The sequence below is a fragment of the Colossoma macropomum genome, unplaced genomic scaffold (genome assembly GCF_904425465.1).
Source record: "Colossoma macropomum unplaced genomic scaffold, Colossoma_macropomum, whole genome shotgun sequence".
NCBI lineage: Eukaryota > Metazoa > Chordata > Actinopteri > Characiformes > Serrasalmidae > Colossoma > Colossoma macropomum.
This window is the reverse complement of record NW_023494803.1, coordinates 25,158,124-25,175,539: the sequence shown is the minus strand read 5'-3', so window position 1 is coordinate 25,175,539 and position 17,416 is coordinate 25,158,124. Positions and strand designations below refer to the sequence as shown.

The 17,416-nt window shown below is 38.2% G+C and overlaps 1 protein-coding gene across 1 annotated transcript; it reads right to left on the bottom strand.

Moving 5' to 3' along the window:
* Window positions 1–150: 150 nt before the first annotated feature.
* capn3a (calpain 3a, (p94)) lies at window positions 151–15,667 on the bottom strand. Its single transcript, XM_036593798.1, has 21 exons — window positions 15,416–15,667; window positions 14,624–14,693; window positions 13,006–13,124; window positions 12,775–12,908; window positions 12,277–12,445; window positions 12,028–12,111; window positions 11,797–11,891; window positions 11,584–11,661; window positions 10,185–10,345; window positions 9,895–10,064; window positions 9,630–9,641; window positions 9,148–9,356; window positions 7,601–7,637; window positions 6,299–6,376; window positions 6,014–6,071; window positions 5,875–5,939; window positions 4,050–4,118; window positions 3,892–3,970; window positions 3,467–3,583; window positions 3,233–3,291; window positions 151–858 (listed from the first exon to the last, which is right to left on the bottom strand). Exons 1-21 carry the CDS (start codon window positions 15,665–15,667, stop codon window positions 832–834), a joined length of 2,142 nt encoding a protein of 713 aa, XP_036449691.1. The 3' UTR covers window positions 151–831.
* Window positions 15,668–17,416: the final 1,749 nt, after the last annotated feature.

Below are 17,416 nucleotides of genomic sequence, written 5' to 3'. Positions count from 1 at the left end.
AGAGAGTTCTGCGTTGCGGTAGCTTTTGCTGTTCCTTTCCTCTCGCTACTCATATTTTTCCATTAAACAACTCACAAACAAGATTGTTACATGCTTCTGGAAACAGAAAGGAATTAATTTTTCCACTGACAAAAGCAGAATAGCCTGAGACCGGGCACCTTATTGTCAAAGACTAGTGAACAACCATGATCTTTCCTTAAGTATATGGATTTGGTTATCACCAGCAAGTCGGGTCATGCCTACTTCTAGGTAAGAGAGCAAAGAAGAGATGAAAAACATACAGGAGAGGTGTATGATGAGAGATCTCTGTGAGGTACTGTATTGTGACAGAAAAAAAGAGGTTTCCTGTGTGGTTTTTGCCTGAGAAAAAGATAAGAAGGCCTAAAGAAGAAAATGAAAGAAGTATGAAGAATAGCAAGAGGTGACCTGAGCATGGAGATAACGGAAAAAAGTCAAGGTTAAAACAGAATTACTAAAGCTGAATGGTGCCACTGAGTAAAAGGAGAAAAGCAGTGTTGGGACACTGAGGAGACATTTGCACTGAAAAACCTTTAACCCGGTCTAAAAACTTCTTTCTTGCCTTCTTCAGCCTCTGAGATGAGAAGTTATGCCTATCATTGCTTGCAGACGCCATAACATCAGTCTCTCCAAAACAGAAGAAGGGATGTTGGAGTTTAGGGCTGATGCCTTTTTTGTGGAGACTGTGAAGGATGGTGTTAAGGTGGATGAGGTACGGAAGGAGAAGTGGCGGCATTCTGGCACACTGAGTGTTGAGGTAAAGGCTGGTGGTTCTGGTCCTGCTCCTTAGGCTCACCTGGATCCTGGGCTCGTCTAGGCATACATGGTCAACTGGAGCCACTAGAAGAAAGGAATGCATTTTTTTGCTGTCAAGAGCATGTTTTTAACCCGTGTACTGGTCAGACAGTGGCTTGAAATCTGACAGAACCCCTGTTCAAATTGTTTGGCAAAAAAAAATCATTTACACAATGTTGCCTTTACCCCAAATGCAAGGTTAACGCGATGAAGTTAGTGCCGCTAACAAGTAATGGAAGCTTATATTCCACAAGTATCATTGTGCTTGTTGACACACCTAAATCACACTTGCCCACTTATGTATAAAAATTCAGGCCTCAGAATGTCTGCTACTACTGTTTTAGCGATGTGCTACACATTTGTCCATTATAGATAACAGTATGTCATATATTATTAGCTTCTGTTACTTATTAGCTATGCTAGCCTTGTATCTCCAGTGCAAAACTAGAAAAGCAAACTTCAGACACCAGGCATGTCTTGGCTTTGATCGATTACATTGGGGCTCAAGGAAATTTTTCACTAACCTAAGCCTTTAAAGCTCCCCATGTGATGAATAGTATTAGTAATAATACCAGTATTAAGAAGTGTCAGCCTGAAAATGTCTTTTAATCCTTGAACCTCAGCCTTATTGTTCTGTCACTGGTCTTTAAAGCTGCACTATGGAACATCTGGGGATTTGGAGACCTCTCTGGTGGAAATGTGTAATTGCACACAACATTTTATAACATCGTTTGCGCTTTGAGACCAAGATGAGCAGATGAATCTGATGATTGCGAGCAAATTGAAAGAATCCCACAATGCACCTCAACAAGTAGTGTACAACCGATGTACCCCAGCGGTCAGGGAATACCCATAAAGTACTGTGTTGTTTGGTTTAAAGATTCATCCATGGCTTGTCTGAGTAGGATTACTGAGCCCAGCTACAATGGCAGCGTCTCCACAGACGTCTTCAGACAGATGTAAGTAAGCTCTTCTCATGTGTGCAAGTAAACTCAACAGGTAAGGTGGGCTGGTGGCATGACATTTATAATGTTTATGCAAAGGAATCTGCTATTCGACCGTAATGAGCAAACTTTTATAGTGTCTGAAATAGTTTACTACCATCACAAATTCTGTTTGCTGTAGTAATGTTCCTTGTAGTGATCCAGATTTTTAAATGTAGGTTATAGTGATCAGGGGACTATTCCAGACATGGCACTAAACAAGCCGGACCTTCTTTTTCAGCCTGTGTGTGCGACGTTAATATGTAAAGACGTATGATATAGTTTGAAAAACTCCTGTGAAATCTCACCTCTGACTTTTAAATTATTATTTCAGACTTTACAGGGTGTTTGCAGCAGCGAATGCACACCATATTTTTAGCGTGTTCTTTTTATCATGACTCAGTACTGCTACTTCTTTCAGATTTTACTAATTTGCATTTCATTTACATTTACGGCATTCGGCAAACGCTCTTTTCCAGAAGCTGATGCTCTCAAGCCCTGTCACTCCACCCACTAGCACTGACCTAAATGTTTGCATTAGTCTCCCTTTTTTAGACTTTAAAGGTATAAACAATTAATATATCATTTAAAAAACAGAATCACAAGGAAGCAAATGTCTTCACTGAAAGTCTTCAGTGTTCTCTGTATAATGTTTATAGAAGCTAACTGGTGAGGTATGTTAAGAAACTGGATCTTTCTGTGAGTCATGGGGGGGTTGGGCAAAATACTAAATGTATTCAGTAGTGTATTCTGTTACAGTACATAAAGTAACATTCAGAATACATTTAGAAGGTATCTTGATAAGCAACATGGGAAAATCTCTTTTTTTCCACACTACCTTGCTGTTACTGGTTGGCAGTTTTCTTTAATGTAATTATTTTATTAATATATTTCATGAAAAAAAATGCTTATTAAATTTACAAAAAAAAAATTCTCACCACCTGATTCAGTCCACTGCTACTCCCATAATCCCCCCAAGCACCAGTACAACACTAATGCTAAACTTACCACTCGCAAACATGTCCACTACTAAGATCATTAGTTTGCCTTCTGCCCAGTGAGTGCTAAACTCACTCGCTCCAAGTGGCTTAGATAATGTGTGTGTATTCTAAAACTATTCTCCTAAAAATGTAAAAGTTGACTGTATTCTGAATACTGTCTTTTCAGCCCTTTCTAAATATGTATACCCAATACTTATATTCCGTTACATCCCAACCCTTGTCTTGGGTGTATTGACACTTGTAGATATTGAGCCCCAGTGCAACTGACCCCCTGACCCCATTGGTAATCACTATGAAACTTATATGTAAGTTACATAGTTATGCGTTATGAGTGGGGATTTAAAATTTGGGTCCAATACAGACCATTAGGGTTTAAAGGGCAGCCTATATGTTATAACATGTTCATGATAACCCTATTGTCAGATTATTTCTCACCTCCAGTACAGAGAGCCTGATAGTGCCATCTCCATCCTGATCGAATGCCTGGAATGCTCCTGCAAAGAGACAAGTTCAGCTTTAGACAGAAACCACTCTTAAAATGTGTGGATTTGGATTTAAGTAGTAATCTGAACTTCAACCATAGGTCCAAGCCTTTTAGAGCCAAAACATCCATTTTTTTTGCATGTCATTAATAAGAACCGTATTTCTCGAGTTGGCTATTCCACTTACTGAACATCCCCTCCAACCGCACAAGACAGCTGATGAAGCTGTCAAAGTCGATGTTCATGTTCTCGTTGGCATAGCGCATGGTGATGATATCATACAGCTGGTTGTTGAGACGGAACCCTGAACGGCACACAAGACACATGACTGCACAATGACAAGTCCGTTAGATGTAATTCACATTCACAGCCACTTTAACATTATTGTACAGATGCTCAACATCAAGGAGTTGTTAGCACTGGCATTGCTGAATTTTGAAAAAAAATACTGATGCCTATGAAATGTGCCTTAACATGCCAAAATGTTACATGTTCAAGTGATCAGGCCTTTGACACATTTGTTTGAGAAAACAACCTTAAGCGGTGGGTCACTAAGACTTAAGTAAAAAAGAGAAAAGTGTAATTTTTTTCAAAAATCTAAATGACTCTTACCTGCATCATTGACAGCATTTCTCATCTCATAGCTGCTGATGCAGCCAGTCTGCTCAGCACCATAGTGCTTAAAAATTCCCTGCAGAAGAAACTAATCTGTAACTCTGTGCATACGTGACTACTTTGTACCAAAGAGGAAAAACTAGAAGACCCCAAACCTGCCACTGTTTGATCTTAATCCACAAGTGTCTAAACTCTTGTAGATTAAGTCTTCCAGTCCCGTCCATCTAAACAAATGTTATCAAGGTCAAACTACAGGCTCTGATACATTGTACTACATCATAAATATTCATGTAAGACGTGTCTTGTTGATCTTATTTTAAGTCTTTGACATAGTTGTTTATGTATTGACTTATGCACCTGTCACGCCCTCATCAACGGTCAGTTTCTGACCACAGGACTACTTTTGGCTGGATGTTTTTAGTTAGTGGTCTATTCTCAACCCTGCCATGACACTGAGGAGTGTAAAAACTCCAGCAACACATTTGTAATAGCACAACACATACAGTTGTATGCAAACGTTTGGGCACCCCAGGCCAAATGAACACAACCTCTATATCAAAGAATTTTTTTTACATATTTTGTTTCTACAACGTGGAAATCACTGTTACTTTATGTTTGATTAACTTAAAATAGTAATTATGGCATGTTAAAAGTTTGGACACCCTACTAAGTTACTAAGTACTTAGCAACACCCCTTTTGGCTGATATAGCTTGCAAATGGCATTTCATAGACAGCTAGAAATCTTTCTGTTGTTGTTTTAAGAATTTTCACCAATTCTCTCTTGCAGCATCCTTCTAGTTCTGTGATATATTTGGGCCGTATTACATGCACAGCATGTTAAAGATCTACCCACAGATTTTTAAAAATGTTTAAGGGGACTGTGAGCGCCATTCCAAAAGCTTCAGCTTGCATGTCTTGAAGTAGTTCATAGTAGATTTTGAAGTATGTTTTGGATCATTGTCCTGTTGTAGAAGCCAGTCTCTTTTTTGTTTCAGTTTTTTGCTTCCAAATTTCCTGATATTTAATGGGATCCATTCTTCCATATATCCATGCAATGCTTCCTGCGCGGCAGGCACAGAACACAACCCCGAAGCATGATAGATCCACCCCCATGCTTAACAGTTGACAAGGTGTTCTCTTTATCAGTTTTTCTTTAAATGTACCTTTGCTGTATGTGACCAAAGAGTTATATTTTTACTACATCAGTCCACAGCACATTTCCAAAATTACTCTGGCTTGCCATTGTGAGATCAAAGCATTTTAACAGTTTTTTATAGTAAAAAAGATCTAAAAAAATTCTTTTTTTATGTTTTTTATTTGTAAGCATCGATTAGTTTAATTTTGGGATCCCCAACCAGGTTATTGAGTGTCAGCACAAGGTTTGATTAGTCAGACAATTTATTAAGCTCTGGAATTGTCCTCAGCTCACAATTCCTAATGACAAGTACCACTCCTAATGACTTGATTAAGACCCACGAGTGAATTAAGTAATTAAGTCTTAAGACTTTACAGCTGGAAGTGTGTCTAAACTTTTGCACCTGCCACAATTATTATTTTATTTTTTCTATTTTGTAAATTAATCAATTACAAAGCAATGTTAGCCTGTGTTCTTTTCACTTCAAAAATCATAAATGTATGCAATTGACCCAGGGAGCCCAAACTTTTGCATATAGCTGTACTTACATAATATTACTATGGTGGGGTCACTGCTGTGCTGAGAATGGACCCAAACATTTGGCCAGCGGTGGTCCACTGATGGAGGGTGACTAATTGTGCTGCAACAGATGGGCTACAGTTAGTAACCATAAACCTACAAATTGCACATAAGTGGCAGGTGTAAAGTGCTAACTCTGTATTTATATGTATTTCAATAATATAAGTCATAATATAAGTACTATTATTCATTAGTCATAATAGTTACTTATGAATAACAATACTGATGATGCTGCATGTATAGATAGTCATGTTTCAAAAGATACATCCATGAGGGCAATCATGCTACGACAGCTCTCCAGACTGAAGCCTTCTGTATTCATCTCCCTCTCTGTAAAGGGCAGAAACAGTGTTGTAGAGAACTCCAGGAAACCAGACAGTCCATAATCACAAAAATATACTCACGCTCAGACACCACCCTGTTTAAGACATTCCGCAGTTCACTGGCCGAGATTTCCATTTCCTATAGAACCAGAGAAAGAACAGGACATTTATTAGCACCTTACTTTCAGTAGATTTTATTGTGGCCTTGGTTCTAATATAATCTGTGCTACTTCTAAAGCATGCAAAAATACTTATGCACCAAAACTCATTTAAAGAGCATAAGTCTGGATGCTTTTTACCAGTTCACTCCCACCCCAGCACCATACTCACTGTCCCCCCAGCGCTCCCTGGCTCCCCAGTACTCACGTCCCCGGCTATTTGCTGAAAAATGGTGCGGAACTGCTGGTCCTCCTCACTCTCTTCCCCCGCTGAGGCTGGAGCCGGCTGATTTTGTGATAGTGGTTAAGCAACAAAGGGAAAAGGACAGTTATAGGCTGCACATGATTTTTTTCAATTTAACTTGCTTCTCATCAGTGTTTTGTATATTTCAGTCATACATAAGCCCTTAAAATAGTTCTTCAAATGTTCTTTGGTAAATATATATATACACACATATATATATATATATATATATATACATAGAACCATGAACACTCAAAGAACCATTTGAATACAGAAATTGTTTCTTTGTATGGCTAAATTGTTCTTTTTTATGATGGAAAACGAGTTGTATATGGTTCTTTATAGAATATTTTTAAAATGGTTCTATATAAAAAGTGCTCTGCTATTGTTACAAGTCACTTTTTTGCTAAGAGTGTAGTCTTTCAAATGTTTATGTAATGTATATTCATATACATATACAAATCCTCTGCGTAATAGATAAGTCAGGGGATAAAAATGAAAGAACCAAGAAGGGGGTCTTGCAGCCATTTACTGCATTCCTTTGGCTGCTTTTATGTAGATGTTTTAGAGCCACACACATATTTTTTAAAAGTAATTTGGTTTATTGTATATACATTTAGACTCCTGAAGACCTCCTTGCAGATGCCAAAAAAGATGTCATTTTTTTTCATTTTCATTGACTACATTTATAAATATCAACAGCAGCAAAGAAATTAGTTCCATCAGGTTCCTGAAGTTTGGTCCTTGGCAGGCATGGCCTTGCTTAATCATTAGTAGGAGGCAATATATCTCCATCTTCTTCCATCAGCTTATTTTTAGCAAATGAAGTGACAGATTGATTGTTTGAAAGTTTGCATTACAATATTCTTCCTCTGTGTATCTGGAGAGTTCTAAAAAGTTCTACCAGTTTTTGAATTAGAATTTGCTCTAAATTCAATGGTAGATTTGTATAAGAATTTTTATGTGAAATGTGCCATTCTAGAGAAACTTGCCAAATCAGAATTGTTCATGATAGTGGTGATAGGAAGCAGACATCCAAATCATTTGACGCTTCTAAAAACCACCTCACAGAAAAAAATATTTTTTAAATCCATGTAGGGCAGAGACGTACATGTGGGGTGCAAAATAGTCCCCAAAGATTTTTTTCCAGATTTAGCACAATTTTACTATTATCAACATTATATATAAAAACTCAGAAGACAGATGTAGGTTCATAGTCATTTTGGTTGGGAAATAATTCAAGAAGACTTTCAGTGCAATACTTACCACTGGATGGTCAGCCTCGATCCTGTTCTCTATCTCCCTGAGTAAAAATCAACAAACACTGGTCACTAATAAACAAATAAACATAGAAACACAATTGGACCTGAAGGATGTATCTGCCTGTGTTCAGTAAAAGTTATTTTCTTTTTCTCCATTTAGTCAATTCACCTTACCTGTTCTCCTGGTCATAAAAGAGTATAACACTTGAATTAATTTTAATGTTCAGCATCTGTACTGAGCTTGAATGATATCATGTACTTACTGTACTGAACTGAGAATAAAAAGCATTTAGTAATCAATTTACTGCACACTGTACACCAAAAGCATGCTGTGTTCTTCCAATTAGCTTCAACTTTTCTCAAGAAATACTTTTTTCCAGTACAGGTTTTTCACTGCCTTGTAGTTGATCTTCAAGTGTGGGTTTATGGTGTAAATGGATTTGTTGCCCACATTTACCAAAAGAAACTAAAATGAAATCATTCCTGTCCTTAGCCATACCAAAACTGCAGCCATATAGTGGTTATAGCTCAAAACTGCAATCTCAGACTGTATTTTGTATGCTACATTATTAAAAAATACAGACGATTAATCTTCATAAATAGTGGTGTTGACAAATCTGGAAAAAAGTGCTTTAAACCACCAAAAAAAGTTAGAACCACCAAGCTATTCATGTTGAACCTGTAGGAAAAGATTAGCAGGAAGTGATCTTGCTCTGCTTTAGTATAACACCATCCTCATTGCGCCGAGGGAACGTAGTCACTTCTTTGGCCTCAGGCTTCAGCATCATCAGTGTTCGGCACAACTTGTCCTTCAGGGAGCTGATGTGTAATGGTTCATCACAGGGACATTTAGAACGAAAAAAAAGTGTTTACCGGAGCGTCCCAAATTGTGCTGTTGCTTGTCCTAAAAAAGATTCCATTACAGCTTCGAATTGGGGCCGATTTCTTCCAGCTCTACAAATCAAATTGCCGTTAAAATTGTTTGTCCTTGATGGGATTGTCCCCCCCAGCCCTTTCCCAGCTATTCCCATAGACCCAACTACCCACCCCTTTAAGAGAGCTGAATAAGTTACAGTGTAAGCTGGCCACTGTTAGAATTCAACATTTTATGGATATGTAATATATTTTGGTAAGAGACAAAGAGTAATAGTAGTTTTATGTAGCCATTCATAAGGCTATGTTTGTAGATGTTGTATCCAAGGACATGATTGAAAAGTGCAATGATTGTTCAATAATCACTAAGGACCTGATATGAACAATCATTGTGTTCACTGACTTATTACTTAATGTTGCAGGTAACTTATGAATGGCTTCATAAGTGAGGTAGAAAGAAAAAGAGTAACTTAAAGGAATATCCCAGGGTTTTTCAAAATCTGTAGCATGGTTAGTTACAGTGAAAAACTATTTTGACGTTTCCATGGACTGAAAACATGAACAGAAACCCTGTTTTATAATCAAATCAAATGGATGTGAAAACTGCTGGCGCATTCCTTTAAGATTTTAAATTTTACTAGTGTTGTGCTTCCTCACACAGCTATCCCTCCCACTCACTCAGAGGTGTTCCTCTTTTCGGAGAAGACACGGAGGATGAACTCGCCTTCCTGGTGGGGCTCATAGGTAGAGGGGACGATGACATACTCCCCTGGACTCAGCCGGAAACGCTGAGTCACCTCCCGCAGGTTAATGTAGGCTTTGCTACGGGCCTTAGAGGAGTTCAGCAGGAAGAAGTCCTTCTGCATGTGTTGCTTGTTGCCATGCATCTGATGGACAGAAACAAGAATGCAGAAAAACAACAAATGAAATGAGTCAGTATTGTGATATGGCTGACACATGACTGTTACGAGCAGTTGAAACTGGTAGGTAAAAGGTAAAGAAGGTAAAAGGAGGCAAAACCAATCCAGGACAAATGGTAAAGGGACGGTGTGGACAGTAGCATGCACACAGTGAGGTACACAAGGCACACTACTCATCCTCTACTGGAGAGAGAGCACTTTTAAGGGGTCCAAGCACTTCTCTCCAACACTTTTCCATACCTCCTTTGGCACCTACAGATAAATGGAAAAAAGTATGCTCTTTCAACTTGACGTATATCAGTCCTGTAACATTTTACCACAAAACTATTACTGACAGATAAAAACATTTTTTTATGTGATACTGTCTATTTTGGTCTAATAATCAGAAATATAAAGTTCATGCCTTTTAATGTCCTTGTCACATTGCACAAGGTGCAATTTAATTGTCTCATCAACATCTGCACAATATACACTAAATAAACATAATGCACCAAAAATCAAGTACCTCGTAGATGGAAAACCCAATATTGAAGAGATTGGCACCCAACTTGCGTTCTTTCCTTCTGTTTTTCTGCATGAGAGCCACCACAAAGGTGCAGGCTACCTCATTATCTTCTGGGTCATCATCCTCCTCCAGGAGACGCAAGCGATACTGTGGGTTTGTCCAGAAGGTGTCTAGAGTACAGATGCCCCCCCCAAACAAGAATTGTCTATTGTAATTTTACATAGGTATATATGTTTACCTTTACATAAGAGTACGTTTAACACAAATCAGCCTGGACAAAAGCTGCCTACCCGGATAATTCCTGCAGCCTCCAGCAGAGCAGCCCCTCACCCAGCGGCCCTCGTTCACAGACACAGTCCACTTGTGGAGCTTATCGTCATCCAGTGCATCAGGAGTCAAGTTACAGATCTCAAGCTTGGTGTAATTCTTTTTGAAATCATCAAAGGACATCCTAAACAACAAGGCTTATATTTTAAAAGCAAGTTCTCTATTGGGAAAAAGTAATCTGATGTAAAAAACAAACCAAAAAACAAACAAACAAAAAAATATAATGTACTAAATTTACTTGATTTACTTGATTTTTCTTGCATTTTATTTTGCTCTCTGAGATCCACTTACGACATTTGTCTTTGATATTTGTTATGTACCAAAAACATCCTAATTTGTTTTACATGACTATTTTCTAACCTCTCTTTATCCCTTAGAATTAAACAGGCTGTTTTTTAGACTGATAAATGTAAATGAACTCTGTTCTGATTGGCTGCCCTGTATTGTGCCTTGTAACTTCAGTGTGAATGGATGGAGCTAAATTGCTGCAGGATCAGTAGGTGGGTATATGTAAGTGTGTTTGTTTTCATGAAATCACAAAACAATGAATAACAGCCTGTTTTGATGTTGAGCTTCCATGCATGGACTGGGGAGTAAACAGTACATTTTGATACTTCAGTATTACAAACAACATTATATTAAAAAAAGTGAGGAAAGGTTTTGCATGACAAGGTGCCTTTATATGTGTACATCATTTCCACGTGAATAAAACTATATTAAATCAACACAATTACTGCCAAAAGTCAGTAAGCAGAAATACATTTTATACATAGACATATATTATTTATAAGATAATATTGAGTTGATGTAAAAATGATGCAGACATTGGAATTAAACAAATTAGGAATGTACTGACATGGGAATTCTAGTCAAGTCAAGTGGTATTTATAATAATTCCTCAATATAACTTGTATAGCAGCACATCACACAGGATTACATACAGTGCAGATACACAACAGTGTGAAATGAGTGCAGAATATAATACATTCTCCAGATAAACATACATGACAATAAATACATACAATGCTAATTAGACCACAAAACAATATATACGGATGAGCATCATATATAGGCACCAAGGCACCGATAAGTGGAGGAGCTACTGCGATCATTGTACAAAAAGTAGTGGAAATACTGGCAGCTTTCAAAAGAATAGGCAGATGCCAAAATTTTGCAACATTTTTTATGTAAATGCTAATAAGTATACATAAAATTCTATAAAATGTTAAAACTGAGACTACATCTACGTTTTTAACAAATATTAGTCAATACTAATGTGATTTAGTAGCATGCATCCTTCCATTTTTCCAGTGTATTCTCTTGGTTTTAGAAGTCATCATGATGCTTTATATATTTACTCACCAGAACTCTCCATCCTCTGCATTCTGATGCTGCAGTTTATCTTTCTCTGCCTTCGAGATGGTTGCCCACTCCTTTGAACTGCAATATAGAGAAATATTATTAATACTGCTAATGTACTGGTGAGAGCGATTAGCATAACCGAGAACAGTTTGCCCAAGTACACTGTTCAGATGATTTGAATGTCTTTTATTATAAGTCCTAATCTCCACATACTTATCACTCCAAGGTCCATTCCACTCCACTTGGCCCCAAGGGTTACGGAGACGCACCAGGCGCACTTTAGATTCCTTTTGAGTGTTCGGTTTACACTATAACCACATGTAGAGATTATTATAGTAGCTAATGCACACAGCTTCTACTAGAGTGATGTTCAATATCTATAGACTAACATGTAAAAATACTGAAAGTGACCACCAGTGACCCTTGAAAGGGCCTAAAACAAACCTCTTCCACAGCGGTCACAGAGTAGGCATGACCCTTCACCAGCCCTGTTGCAGTGCGGGTCTCAAAGCGTGCTGGGACCAAAGACTGCAAAAAAAATAATGACACTCATTGCTACACTGAGTCTGCAGGTAGATTTTAAATTGTTTTTCTTTCAAAGAACTATTTTGTCACCTTGTTTCAAAGAGGTATGGAGTCAATGTGTACGAACATATACAGGAAAAAACAGCTTCTATATTCAATGTAACTTACATCAATGGAGCAGCCCATTAGGGAGCCTCTCTCCAAGGCCTTCTTCATGATCTTATAAAGCTCCTTAGGTGCTTCCTTCATCTCATAGAACTCAGTCACTCCTCCAGTGAAGTCTTCCATAGCCTCAGTAGTGTTCCCACCCTTCAGAGCCTCATAGGAACCATGAAGCCTGAGTAACACAGCACATAATTGTTACAGTGAGACATCAAATTGGGATAGTCTAACAAATGTTATGTCTGCCCTGCGATGGACTGGCGACCTGTCCAGGGTGTTTCCTGCCTTCCGCCCCCCGCGACCCAGAAGGATAAGCGGCTTAGAAAATGTATGTGTGTGTGTGTGCGTGTATGTGTGTAACAAATGTTATCTCTTTAAGGTCCTAAACATATTTTAATTGAGAGCTTGTGAGAACATGCACCAGTGTTCACCATTCTATATAAAACTTCTGTCTTTACTAAAGAACCATTGAAGAACCATCTTTTTTTATGTGTGTAGCCGTACTTGGCATAGGCCTTCTCAAGGAGAGCGCTCCAGAACTCATTTCTCTCTGCAGACTTGGTGAACACCAGCTGGTTGTTGAAGGTAGGAATCCGATCATCAATGACGACATCCACCCAGTCCCCGTAACGCCAGAACTGATTTAACAAAATTGTGAAAAGATGTTAAAAATTTTGCCTTATTAAGCCTTTATGAAGATATGAAATTAGAGCAACTTTGATGTTTGGCGCCAACCTGGAAGTGGAAAACTCCAGCATAGTTGTCAGAAAAGCTCTGTTCCTGAGGAACAACCCGATACAAGAGCTTCTCGTTCAGAGTCAAGGAGGCAATGGCTGCCAGCAGCCAGCAGTCTCCTACAGAGTGTGGAGATAAAGTCAAACATACCATACTGAACAGAATAAATCCCTTGTGGAGTTGTGTGTCTATTCTACTGTGTATATACTTTTAGGTTATTCAGCTTGCCTTACAGAAATAGGAAAGAAATGGCATCATGTCAAGATTAGCCCTGGAAACATGAGTGATTTTTCACTTACAACCACCGTTTTTTCATGTGAAGACTCTCATTACATATTCTGGAGTCAAATCCTGACCACAGCTTTGGTCAACCTTCAAGGGCAGTTAGGTGTTTTTCTGCTTTTTTCAGAGTTGTAATAACAAGATGTCATTAGCATCACAATAAGAAAAACCTCATGGGAACACAAGCGATTACTTTTAAGAAACTAGTTTAAAATCTTGTCAGCTTAGAGATGGGCGATATGATATTTTAGCATTATTGTGATAAATTTTGTTATGGTGATAATAATAAGTGAATAAGTTGTGAATATGATCAACTGCTGCCTATTTCTGTATTTGGCATAAATCTTAAACCGACATAAACTTCTGACAATATAAAATTGTACATGTGAATTTCTGATACACTACTTTTCAAACATGAAAAAGCAAGAAAAATTGTCATTAATTAATCTAACATAGAAAATGTTTAGAGCGACTATTACCTAACTTACTATTACCTAAGCATACAGTAGTTTTTATAAACATGCAAACAATTCTATAAACACTGTTGTCTTTGAAAATCTACCCAGTAGACAAAGTTCCCCCAATTAAAGAATCACCTGCATAGTGTATCTTTTAGTGGATAACTGCCTCTGTTCAGAACTAAAAGCTAGTCTGCCAGAGACTGCAGAGATTTCTGATGACAGGGAAATTAAAATTGTTAGTTATATTATGTAGTTTTTCATGTGACCTTTCCAAGCTACAGATAGGTCTGAAAAATGTCACCACAGACAACTCAAAATCATGAGTAAACCTCAAAAATGTATAGCGTAGTTCTACCATTAAACACCTTCAACAATGCTCTGAATGGATTTTCCACAACATTCCCCCTAAACCTCTTCAACATTTCTAAATAAATAAAATAGAAAAAAGTAAAAAAAAAACATTTGATTGCAACTCAAAATAATCCATCAGGTACTCCAGAATTCATCTTCTGGTCAACAATCCACAGACTAAATTAAAGGAAAGTGCAGATATTTGTTTGCTTGTAACCCATTTGCACCAATAACAGGGGCCCACACAGCTGACCTAAGCACTTTTGAATTGTTCAAGGGAACGTGCCAGGGTTTTATCAGCTCTGCTACCTTTGTGTCCTTGGTCTCTTTTTATTGCCTGTGTAGAGGACAATAGGACAACAATAGGAAGCGCTGCTGGCTGGATTCCCTTCCACTAGAGTAGTCACAATATTGAGGGGCCCCTGCTGAACTGTGGACCTCAGAATGTAGCCATAAAGTTGTTCTAGGGCCCAGACAGGGCACTACAGGATCAAACGTTTTCTTACTGTAATTTACTGTCTTACCCAGGTCTCCCTGGCAGATGTCTGTTCTGCTGGCTCCTCCAACGATGAACTGTGGGTTATCACAAATGTCCTGTAGCACACAGACAGATAAGCACATTATCAGCACTGATATAGAAGCCAGAAGACATAACAAAGTCAAGCAGGTGGTTACATATGTATTTGTAGCAGCAGATTGACAGCAGAAGACCCCACAATTTATATGATGTCTATATGGTAATGATCTGGTATTATGGTAATGATCTATATTCTAGTTTCACTTATTACAATGTCATTACAATGTACTACACACTAGAATCACAAATATATACCAATCAAATGCAATGTAACATATTACAAAGCTGGGGTGCTGTTGTGTTATTAAATTGTAAGTAACTTGGTATTGGGGTGCTTTAACATATGGAATATTGCTAGCAAGCAGCTGTGCCAAGAGATTGCATGAAAAAAGCAACAGCTCCACCAAAAAAACAGAAAATAAAGCATAACAAAGCCTGCAGTGTTGGACTGTATGTAATACATCTCATTTTGCTTGAATTATTAATACAATTCTTCTTCAATATTTCTGCATATTCTTCTGTGAAGTATTTATCAAATTTTTAAACCCTCTTAAATACATTTTTGGAACCATCAGCTCTGTCCTAATCAACCTCTAATATCATATAAGAGGTCAACTATTACAAACACGTACATTTTCAAAATATCCATTAATTCATTTCACTGTGTTAAATCTTAACATTTAATACTTTATGTTGAATTCAGTGGCTCTGCCCAGGTGCTGCTCCTCATGCCTCCTACCTTGGGTCTTTTCCAGACAATGTTCTTGACCTTGTTGGACTTGTGGCCCAGCTCCTTGTAGCCAAGGGATTCCACAGTGGCTGGGAAGGTGTCATCCTCAAACAGAACCCTTTTCTGGAGGCACTCCTGTTTCACGATGTTAAAGTCCTGGCCACTGAATCGGAGAGGCTTGTTCACAGATCCTTCTCCATCCCTTCTCTCCCTCTCCCGGATCAACCGGTCGCAGAAAAAGCCAGACGGCGTGTAGGGCATCTCGTCTCACCAGGACAGTGGGAGCGTTTTTTTGGTGTTGAAAAAACTGGCTTTTGCCACCACCACTTAAGTCTTAGAAGCCTAATAACCCTGGCATAAATCCAAACTGCTGACCTCTGATTGGCTGTCCTGCTAAGTGACGCGGCCTTCACCTGGTCATAGAGTGGATGCCAGGGTTGGAGGGAAAAGACTTTCATGCGACACGCGTGACTATGCGAACTTTACCATGCGCACACACATGCGCAAACACACAAACATACACACATAGCTACAGTCTTCTCTTTGGACCGTTCCCATTGGCTGGAGAACAAAGAGCAGCGTGCTCTCGTGCCATCATTGTTGAGATACAAAGGGGAGCGGAGCTGCAAAGAGTAGCCAGTGGGATGGCCTGCCTCAGCAGAAGGCATTCAAGCCCTCTAAACCTGTTCTCAATGGAGCTCAGCATTGAGCAGTCTCAGCATTACCACAGTGGGCTAAGCCTGCAATGCTGCCCATCTGCCATGGCTCGGACTATGCCACCTCAACCAGACTCATTCCAAGACTCGTACGAGAGTGCAATGACAGATTAAGATCATACATGTTCGATATATACACATATACATATACATATATATATATATATATATATATATATATATATACATATATGCATACAACCACATTCTTGCAAGCAAACCTCAAGTTAGACCCATTTTTGAGTGATTTGCTTATTTTGGTAACAGAGTAGCTTCTGCTGATTAGTATCACAGAATATCAGATGGAAAGGATCAACAATCTTGTCATTAAGGCCTTCTCTAAGCAATTACAAATTTGATGATATTCAAGATGCAAACACTCACTGAAGTTACAATAAAGGGATTTTATCTTATTTCTTTGCTAGACTATGAAAGGAATTGAACCTGCAATCTTGTGGTTATGAATGCAACCAACAGAAGTTATTATTGTCCGCCAAAAAAAGCATGGAGTATTTGTAGTTCATTGAAAAATGCAGAGAAATTTTATTAGATATTTTATTAAATTTGATTAAACGTTATTGCTGTGCACAGTCTTGTTTTGCAGAAAATTATTCTTTACCTTTCTGGCATCCAAACAAGTTGGAAAAAGTTCTCAAGCTCCAACCTGTCTTTACTGGATGATATAATGTAAACAAATGCATAGCAAAATGACAATAACTGCACTTCTAAGACTAGTGTTAGGCTGTATTGACAAAATTGAGTATCACAATATTTTTCAAATATACCATAGTATCAGACAATATCTAAGTATGCAGTAATAAAGTTAATTACTCGATGCTTCCTGAGTGTTGGTACAGTACGCAAACAGAATGTCTTACAAGCCATGTCAGGTTCGTAAGACATTCTGTTTCGCTTCCCGAGTGTTGGTACGGTACGCAAACAGAATGTCTTACGAACCTGACATGGCTTGTTTTGATCGGTATGTTTTACACCAAAGGGAACTTTGCAGTTTTTGAAATGTTGATCAGAGAAATACAGACACAATGTTCAGTATATATCAAATATATTGCTAAAAACACCCTAAAACACAAAGCAACACACTGTACGGGTTAGATACATATATATACTATATATATATATATATACATATATGCATATATAATATATATATATATATATATAAACAAACTCAGATGTACCTAAGGGTTAAAGCTTTGGGACTTCTTGCTAATTTGGTAGGCTTCTTCAGACTTCTTTTTGTCATCAAGGCAAAGCAGCAGAGCAGGTTTTTAAT

What these genes read in the sequence shown, in the direction of transcription:
- capn3a (XM_036593798.1), bottom strand. Translation starts at nt 15,667, where the DNA reads ATGCCCTACACGCCGTCTGGCTTTTTCTGCGACCGGTTGATCCGGGAG. An exon ending in CTTGAGAAGGCCTATGCCAA is followed by an intron (nt 12,446 to 12,774) that starts GTACGGCTACAC and finishes TGTGTTACTCAG; the next exon opens with GCTTCATGGTTCCTATGAGG. An exon ending in TCGAGGCTGACCATCCAGTG is followed by an intron (nt 6,377 to 7,600) that starts GTAAGTATTGCA and finishes TCACAAAATCAG; the next exon opens with CCGGCTCCAGCCTCAGCGGG.